This window comes from Schistocerca nitens, chromosome 1, assembly GCF_023898315.1.
Source record: "Schistocerca nitens isolate TAMUIC-IGC-003100 chromosome 1, iqSchNite1.1, whole genome shotgun sequence".
Lineage (NCBI taxonomy): Eukaryota > Metazoa > Arthropoda > Insecta > Orthoptera > Acrididae > Schistocerca > Schistocerca nitens.
The window spans coordinates 497,376,438-497,387,001 of NC_064614.1; the positions used below are offsets into that span (position 1 = coordinate 497,376,438).

A 10,564-nucleotide genomic window follows, 5' to 3' on the forward strand; every position below is an offset into this window, starting at 1 on the left:
CAAACCAAAATAAACAGCTACCAGTGCTATTCGCTTTCAAAATCGCGCCGAACTCAACAGTTTTAATGGATAAATTCTAGTGTCCGATACCATCCGTAGGGTTTGACCAATGACGTCATACCTAAGGCAAAGATGCTGCAATGGACAATCTATGAATGGAACGGATTATACTCGTAAACAAACGAATGTAGCATGCCATAAAATAATACGTATAACGCGACTATTATTTACGAGCGAATTTCATTTAATCGACTTGAAGATGACTGAAATAAATCAGAACACGAGAGCAATTACGAGTGCCTATATTATATTATATTTTCCACATGTACTGCAAAAACGATGTAAATAATGAACCGTCGAATAGTTGGAATCAGTAACTAGAAGCGACCAATGTAGGAGGTCATTTCTAGTTACCGATTCCAATATTACTCTTTGTTGCGCAAAATTCTTATAACATATCAGAAACGTGCTTAAAAAATGATCTTGTTAGTGAACTACAGAATACGACTAGACCTTCAAAAAATGAAAACCTTTACACTCATTACTGTACACGCAAAGATATAAAACGCAAAAAGACCAAACCTTGCAACCGATAATTATACTAAACGAAAGTCACACTATCTACAGTAGCTCCAAATAACACTCAGTAAAATCGATATACCAGGAGTGACAGTAAAAATAAGACAAGTGTAGCAGAAACATCGAAAAGGAAAACATAAATGTGGCTAGATAATAGGAAACTTACCGCATATGAACTTCCAAAGGAGTCAAAGATCGAGACTGACAAGAGCGAAATAAGGGCATATCAAGAAATAATAATGCTTGAACGTCAAACTGTAACGAAAGAGGCAAAATCCAGAATAACTAGTGAAAAAAATAATAAGAACCTCAAACTGCCAGGCACGAATGAGGTACCGTTCAAATCATTTCTTCCCTACCATCCGCCCTCAAGCGGACGCAAAATTTTAAAATAATAAAAAACAATGAAACCATGAGTAAATCACATAATCTCTCCACCAAAGACACAGCAATACTCCTTGGCCCACCATTGTAACCAGAAATAATTAAAATGACAGAGAAACCACTTGTGCACTCGCACAATACAGTAACATAAAAAAACGCAACATAAAACAAAAAAGGTTCAGGCCTACCAACACCTAACAAAACGAGGCTTGTACATATTGCTGACTGCTTTCATAAACGCAAGAAATAAACAATAACCTTTAGGAATACTCTTCTTCCAACAGTATTCATGTAAATGGCATTACAACACTGAAATCCATCTCTTTTCCTGCCTTACAACAGATTTTACAGATCCCCCCCCCCCAATACCCCTCCGTAGTATTAGTACATGCCCCCGTCTTATAATCTTTAAACTGAATATTGTGATTCACGACCAAATGATGATAACCCCTTTCACCCAGCCCCTTGTATGAAGCAAACCCATCCGACATGACTATAGAACCTTCGGGTCTAGTGCAGCAGGGGATACAACCCGTCGGCTTTGAACAATGACGTCATTCCTTAGTCATAGATCTTAATGTCTTCACTTCGAGGCATAGATAATAAAGCAGTTCTGTGATCTAATAAGCACTATCATTAAAATAATTGAATGTTAATCTAAAAGCGATCGCTTGATATTCGGTACATCATTAAACGTGTGATTTAATTAACTTAATTGTTTGTTTTTTATTCGGCCGGTACTTAATATTTTTCGTAATGATATTGAGGTAATGACACTATATATGTCAATTCGCGAGCAAGATAAAAATGTTGCGTATAGCTATATAGCTCAAGTAACGGGATACTATTAGCGTCCAAGGCACAGTAGCTGATAAGTGTTTTTTGGCTTTTTAAAAAAAAAATCTCACGAGATAGAATAAACTGATCCTACTTTATTAAGCAATCAATAAAAAAAACGAAACTGAAACATAACAGCAAAAGCGAAAATGGTAAACTGCAAATAGAATAGATTAGCCATGCATAATACCCACCCACCTCCCCAGGAGTCGGAACTCCCGCACCCATTAGAATATACACATGCTTCAGTATCTGATAAGTGTTTTTTGGCTTTAAAAAAAAAATCTCACGGGATAGAATAAACTGATCCTACTTTATTAAGCAATCAATAAAAAACTATTGCTGTTATGTTTTAGTTTAGTTTTTTTATTGATTGCTTAATAAAGTAGGATCAGTTTATTCTATCTCGTGAGATTTTTTTTAAAAAAAAGCCAAAAAACACTTATCAGCTACTGAAGGGAGCTACAACACTAAGAAGAATTGCTTCTCGGCTTTTGACAAGATATTGCTTAATAAAGTAGGATCAGTTTATTATATCTCGTGAGATTTTTTTTAAAGCCAAAAAACAGTTATTAGCTACTGAAGGGAGCTACAACACTAAGAAGAATCGCTTCTCGGTTTTTGACAAGATCAATGTTTATCTCTCTCACATTCCTTTGTTTCTCAACATTCTCCTCAGCTCTTTCATCTTTGTAATACATGGTCTCTGGCGACTTGTGACGTCATTGTTCAAAGCTGACGGGATGTATCCCCTGCTGCACTAGACCCCAAAAATTACATACCCACAAACAGACAAATCCATTCCTATAAACGAAAATAAGACACTAAAAAATGTTCTACAATAAAAAATTAATACTCCAAATCACCTCAATATCATTACGAATAATTATTTTAATGTACAATGATAGCGCTTATCCGGAACACAGAACTGTTTTATTATCTATGCTTCGAAGTGAAGACATTACTATCTATGACTAATGCATGACGTCATTGGTCAAAGCCGACGGGTTGTATCCCCTGCTTCACTAGACCCGAACCTTCTTCCAAATAATCTTCTATTAAAGATGTCAAGACTTTCTTTGTCCGATTTGGTACAACCCTAAATACAACATCAGCACAATCTCCTCCAGAAACCACTACTCCAAAAACCCGAAGTCCAACAACCCGTGTGCCCCCTTTCGTACTTTCTCTTTTCAAAATGTCACTCATCTACTTCAACTATATTCCCTGCCGCCCTCCACCCCCACCCCAAATGACGCCCTATACTTTATAAATTCCCCGCAGACTTCTCTACAAAACGAGACCTAGTCGACTACAGTGCCACACGAAACCCCTGCTTCATGCATGAGAGATTTGCAAGAATAATCATAACAAAAATAGTAGGTTAGCATGACAATTGCTTCTAAATTCAACGCCGATCTTTCGAACCACGTTCCCCTGCGTATGGATCTCCATATGTTATTTTTTCTGCACCTCCACATGTATTCGTCGGAAGTTCGTGATTACGCAACCTTCGTCAAAACCATGTAATTTCCACAGACACTGCACTTGCAAAATTTAACAATGACGCCCAATGGTTGCAAAAATTTTATAGTTGATTTACTGTCACTCATTTTCTGAAGCAGAATTTTCGAAGTAAAAACAACTAACTTATCTATAAAGAACAGCGTCAGAAATCAAGACCTTATAATTCACGACTACTTATAAATCACGACTAGTTATAAATCACGACTACTTACATTAACAAAAGATGCCGAAAACAAATTACGAGACGAAAACAAAACAATCTACATCGAATTTTTAATACACGCGCATAACGAGGAAATCCAGAGAAATCATTTAACATTCATCGACAGCAATCTGCGGCACAAACAAAATAACATCACACATTACGTCATTGGTCAAAGCCGATGGGTGGTATCGGACACTAGAATTGACCCGTTTTACTTACTGGCTATTCTATGCTACTTTCTGTGCTGCCAATATTTCCTTTCAATATTTTTCCCTTCATTTTCCACAGATATAATACGATACAAACACGCGATATCCTTAGCGTGAAAATACTACTTGCCTTGATATATGTCAACTATATTTTTCGTCTCTCGTATTCCTTTGTTTGTGAACAGGCTTGTCAGGTCTTTCATCTGTGTAATACATGCTCTCTGGCTAATTCTGACGTCATTGTTCAAAGCCGACGAGTTGTATCCCCAGCTCTTCGACCATAGATACTAATATGGTCGAAGCCCCTGCTTCACTAGACCAAAATGTTCCTGAAGAACACTTTCCAGGTTGTCATTTACACAGCTTTTTTCAGGTCTTTAATCAATTCTGCCATTGTTTCCACCTATTTTTCATGCCGCTTCAGTTTTACCTACAATCGTTGCACTTTTTTCCTAGGAGCCACATTCTATGAGACACATTTCTTGCGTCACATTTCTCATGATTGCCATCGGATTAATATAACGTATTTGTCGTTTGGATCTCATTCATTTCCTGAAACAAAATTAAAAGAATCTATCCGCAACAATTACGAGCTACTAGAAATTCAGAATGGCACGTTAACAGCAATGTGTGTCATTGTTGCTAATCAAATACATGGTTTTAGCTCAGAAACTGATGGTTTATTCCGAACAAATTGCCTACTCCGATTGATTTTCACTTGAAAATGGCCTGGAAATCTGAATAAAGCGTCATCCTTCAACACCTGTCTACCAGCTCCTTTCTGAAACAATTCGCTGCCTTTCGTAAAATGATAGTTGCAAATGTTGCTATGTTTCGATGGAATCCAGTATTCCTTTTGGATTGCGTGCAGCCATTTCTTTAAAAATTCTGGACGTGAGTGAGGAAAACTGGAAATATTTTAGATATCTTTTTACAGTATTTTGAGTTTACCGAACACTATTTCCTTTGCCATATATATTATGTCATATGTAACTTACAGGTGGATTGGAAACCACTTCCTGTTGTCCATCGATTACTGCATCAGTATGTAACACAACTCCTAACGACGTTTGTTAAAAAATCTTAAACTCGCAAGCAGAAGAACAAGTACTATTGCTCCGTTACAAATTCTTACAATATAGCGACTCCACCAAAGAACTTCACTGTTTTCTACGTTCTAGGCAAAGACGCCTTTGAGTAGTCTCTCCAGTTTAGTTTTGAGCTCACTGGCAGAAGCGTACAACGCGCTGCCTGTGGACACAACACTATCTCTGGTTGTTAATAAACATGATGTCGTCTGTATAGTTTTGTAATGAGATTCTGAAACGCCTTTGTAAAAGGAGGAAATGACGATTCATAATATATACATATTTGACAGACATGGAACACTTCTTTATTATGCCGAATGGAATCGTTTGAAACAATCAGGAATAACTCGGGAAGAGGTGAGGAAATTTGCATCCGCGGCGATTAGTATTTTCCTCCAGAGAAAAAAAAGTATTCCTCATTGTCTACACATAAGCTGCTGTGTACTATAAAATTCTTTCGTTCCCCGTCATAAACTTCAGCTTCGTATTGGTTATTAATTCTCTGCATTCATACAAACTTCTTCTCCTTTGACACTATGAAATTTATGTTTTCGCCTTTTTAAGTCACATCAAGGGTGTGTCAAATAGTGAATTTATTTCCTCCTCCTCGATTACATTATGTAGGGAGCGTGTACGTATAATATAGTATACGTCAATTTAATCTAATTGCTTAATATATTTTGCCTAGATATTACGATACAAAACATCAAATCGGAAAATATGAAAGGAATGTTAGATGCACAATCGTATGGTTCATAAACATATTCACGTGTTAATAGTATGTATCTATAGATGGGAAAAACATTCGTCATTGGCTACACATAAACTCCTCTACACTATATTTCCGTTAAATAATCTGTAAGAAATTTCTGGAATATCTCGTCACCCATACTGTTCAGTAGTCTCGTAGGACAAAATTTTGCTAGTTACACGCCTGAATGTTTAGGACCTGTATTTACAGTGCTGAAACATGCACGACTTCAGTTACAAGTTGTTATAGGCATCCACATGAATATCCAATTGTCTGTTTATATTGACAGCCTCCTGCAGGATTTCAGGCAGTCCATTTTGTTTACAAGTTTCACCTTCATTGACACTGTCTCTTCGGAAAATTCACTTGACCTAATGACACTCATTGTTTGAGATCATGGCTTCATTCTCCCTCACAGTACTAGTAAGCATACTTTGGTAGACAAGTTAAGTTTTTATTTTTTCATGATTTGTCCATATTTGTTGATTTCCTTCCATGTAAAGCATCTTGCAGTATGAAGTGCTTTACTCTATTAATTTCAGAGAGGTGATTTATTATGTTTGTTAGATGTGAGGTAATCACTTTAACTTGACTTCTGTTGAACACTATATTAAATGCATCACAAAGGGATACATTTGGCTTCTGATATGTTTTGAGCTATTGGTATACTAGGTTGAGTGAAATACTTTAGAGATAAAACATTGGATTAATTTTAAAACAGCCACATAGCCATTTTGAGTTAGATTTATTGTAGTTTTCCTATACCAGGTGAGGTGAATTCCGGTATACTTCACCCAAAAGTACATGGTCAATTCCATCCCCTATTGTTCTTAAACTAAGCTAATGTATTTTTGAAATTGTCAATATCAATTGGTCCTTAAATTGTTAAACCTACGGTCTGTCCTTCCCTACAAACAGCTGAGGCTGACACATCAACTTCTACCTTATACTGCAACAAACTTTGTAATTTTGTCCATTTTTGTAGGGCAGTTGCATGGCTTTAATAACTATCTTGACCTATCTGTGACTGTGATTTCATTAAACATGGCAGACCTGTTTTGGAGAAGATACTGTCTTGTGGAGCCAAGTCAGGGAGACAATGAAATCATAAATTTAGTAGACTGTCACACTGTATTCTCAAGTAACTAGTGATTTTGAACATGATAACCAACAAAATGTTTTTCATATCTATACATTTTTTGTGTGTATATTGTATTTCGAAAACCAATGTTGCTGTTATATGTCCTGATAACATCAACAAAAGCAAAACGAAGATAATGGAATGTTGTCGAATTAAGTCGGGTGATGTTGAGGGTATTAGATTAGGAAATGAGACACTTAAAGTAGTAAAGGAGTTTTGCTATTTGGGGAGCAAAATAACTGATAATGTTCGAAGTAGAGAGGATATAAAATGTAGACTGGCAATGGGAAGGAAAGCGTTTCTGAAGAAGAGAAATTTGTTAACATCGAGTATTGATTTAAGTGTCAGGAAGTCATTTCTGAAAGTATTTGTATGGAGTGTAGCCATTTATGGTAGTGAAATGTGGACGATAAATAGTTTAGACAAGAAGAGAATAGAAGCTTTTGAAATGTGGTGCTACAGAAGAATGCTGAAGATTAGATGGGTAGATCACATAACTAATGAGGTGGTGTTGAATAGGATTGGGGAGAAGAGACGTTTGTGGCACAACTTGACTAGAAGAAGGGATCGGTTGGTAGGACATATTCTGAGGCATCAAGGGATCACCAATTTAGTATTGGAGGGCAGCGTGGAGGGTAAAAATCGTAGAGGGAGACCAAGAGATGAATACACCAAGCAGATTCAGAAGGATGTAGGTTGCAGTAGGTACTGGGAGATGAAGAAGCTTGCACAGGATAGAGTAGCATGGAGAGCTGCATCAAACCAGTCTCAGGACTGAAGACCGCAACAACAACAATGTCCCGATGGAATGAAAATAGGGATAGCCTATCTATCTGTCCTATGTGTTGCTCCAGGGCATTTGAAGCAGATAGTTTCACTGTACATAATGCAAAACTGTGAATTTTCATGAAGGCATATAACAGGTCACCTTGGGAGAGACTTAATATGTTCCAGTCTTTTTCAGTGACCAGCACACAGTATAATAAATACACACTGAAAGCTGAATGATTTAAACTATTCCAGATACCCTTCAGCAAATTCAGATTTAGTTTTCTGCATTGTATCAGCACATGTAGATAATAAATGAGCTAGTTGATTCAGAATAAGAAAGAAAATATCCAGGCTGTGCATTTCAGTGCAGTGTGCACATTGCCCTCCTCCTCCTCCGCCCCCTCATCCTCCTCTTCCTCCTCCACCCCCTCGTCCTCCGCCTCTTCCTTCTTCTTCTTCTTCTTCTTCTTCTTCTTCTTCTTCTTCTTGCTTATCTGCTTCCTGCTATTTCTGTTTCCTTGCTAGTGCCTTAGTGGGTGTCCATTCCCTCAATGCCAGTAAGGGTGCTGGTGTCCATAGGGGATACTGGAGTTTTCAAAAGTAAGCAGGCTGAGGAAAGCAGTCTGCCCAGTGTGTCATAGTAATTATGTTTCTGCCTAGTAGCTGTTTTAAAAATAGCTAGAATTTTGCTAAGATAAGAATACTCAGGTGTATTTCAAAAAGACTTCTGTCAGCTCTGTACTTAAGAAACTGTGTATTTATTGTAACAGATGCAGTGGTTTACATTTTTATGTGTTTCTATTATTATCTCACTGTGTTGCATGGCAAATGTCACATTTTGTCAAACAGAATATTCAGTTGACACAAATGTTGTGGGATCACTCTTTACTTGGAATCTGCATGGCCCACCTCACCTCTTTACCAGCAGATCCCTCTTTCCTCCCTGAAAAAGTTCTGGATACTAGGCTCTCTCTCTCTCTCTCTCTCTCTCTCTCTCTCTCTCTCTCTCTCTCTCTCTCTCTCTCATATTTCGTATCCAGCACCAGCAGGTGTGGGGCTGTCCATTGCTGTTTATTATGTTGTATTCCTAAGAGTGCTTAGTACCATTATATAAATTATCTTAGTAATTTAACTTGTAATGCTGATGAAACATGATTTTTAAAAAAAATTCCACACTACATTGACAGCCAACAGAAACCAAACTAAAAGTAGAACTTATGTAAAACCATATTTCATAGCAAGTTTTGTGCCTGAAAATAATTATGAATTTTTTTCTTATGTCTCCAGGAAGCAAAGCTCACCTATGGACTGTTGTTCTCACTTAAATCATTTGTCAGCAAAATATCTCCCTTTGATGTTAAGGAAGGTTTTCTGTATTACAAAACCAGTAAATATGCATTGCATTATTTTGAAACTCCATCTGGCCTAAAGTTTGTTTTGAACACCGATGTTGCTGCACAGAATGTTCGGGAGTTGCTGCAGCAGATATATAGTCAAGTGTATGTTGAGTATGTTGTAAAGAATCCTGTTTGTGATTTAAAGAAACCAATCAAAAGTGAATTATTTAAAACTAAACTTGATGCTTTAATCAAACAGTCTCCAATATTCTCAGCAAGGGTTGTCTGAACATTTTTGAGAAACAGTAATGAAATATGTACTAAGCTATAACTGTGAAGTTAAAGGAAAGATTTGTGTAATTGTAATAGTTAGTCATGCAGTTATACTGTCTGATATTGTATACATACCAAAATGTTGTTAATAAAGCCAAATGGTTTTAACTCTTTCATTATGATTTATGCAATGTTTTATCATGTTATTTAGGTTTATCACCTACTTGAAAGAAAACGTTTGGTCAGGGAAATTGCCTTTAATGTAATCCTTGTACATTAGTTGGGTATGAACTGTGAAACTGGTTGGTGGCAATTGTCAGCAAGATGATGTACATACAGTGACCTAATAATCATTGTGCCGTACGTAGTCCCTCCTCCCTTTTATTTCCCTGTAATTTTGCATTGGTTTCTGATAATTATGTGCTAAATTAAGATTTCTCAACAAGAATAAACCAGATTTGGAAGAGGAGAAGCTCAAATAATGAAATTGTTGATTACATTTTATATTTTAACAATAGATCTTGATTTTTGGTAGTGCAGGTAACTGTTAGTATATCAAGGAACAATAAGTACAGGAAATACAAATTTAGATACAAGAACTAAAATCTGGAAACAAATTGAGAAAATTTCTCTTTGACAATTGCTTCTATTCCATAGAAGAATTTTTATTACTGTATTGTGTAAAACGTGGTGGGTAGAAATTACTAACTCATATCTTTTTGTAATTTTATATGTATATAACTTAAAAATTTTCAAAATGTAATCATTTGTACAGATTAATTTTCAGTGTAAATGTAAAATGACTCGTTCCACATCATTACAATCTGTTGTGTAGAATGATCCTTAGAACATGTAACTAACTAACAAGCCTTCCATTCTTATAGTGTGATATACATTACTGATTTCCTTCGGTATTGTGTATGTAAGTAACCGAAGTCTGAGGTGTAGGTAAACATTACCAACTGAAAAATAAAAGCTTTTCTCATAGTAGCAGCTTTTCTCTTGAGTAAGGTTTCATGTGCAGTGATTTTTAATCTTATGCACATTTCTGTATTATCATTACGAGAAAAGGAAAGTTGCTACTCACCATATAGCGGAGATGCTGAGTCGCTATAGGCACAATAAGAAGATTCACACACTCATCGTTTTTGGCTATTAAGCCTTTGTCAGCAGTACACACACACACACACACACACACACAGAGTCTCAGAGAGCTGAAACTATACTGTGTGTGTGTGGGCGCGCACGTACGTACGTACGTACTGCTGACAAAGACTTAATGGCTAAAAGCTATGAGTGTGTGAAATCTTCTTCAGCATCTCCGCTATGTGGTGAGTAGTAACTTTCCTTCTCTGGTATTGTTACATTCCATCATGGATTTTCCATTGTCTGATTTTTATCTGTATTATCATTTATTAACATCAATAGACTAATCCTACTGATAGTATTTACTCTGATATAA

At 36.5% G+C, this 10,564-nt stretch overlaps 1 protein-coding gene across 1 annotated transcript; it reads left to right on the forward strand.

Moving 5' to 3' along the window:
- The first annotated feature begins 4,983 nt into the window (after nt 1–4,983).
- Nucleotides 4,984–9,278, forward strand: LOC126252779 (trafficking protein particle complex subunit 1). Its single transcript, XM_049953712.1, has 2 exons — nt 4,984–5,186; nt 8,780–9,278. The coding sequence occupies exons 1-2, from the start codon at nt 5,088–5,090 to the stop codon at nt 9,116–9,118; spliced, it is 438 nt and encodes a 145-aa protein (XP_049809669.1). The 5' UTR covers nt 4,984–5,087; the 3' UTR covers nt 9,119–9,278.
- Nucleotides 9,279–10,564: the final 1,286 nt, after the last annotated feature.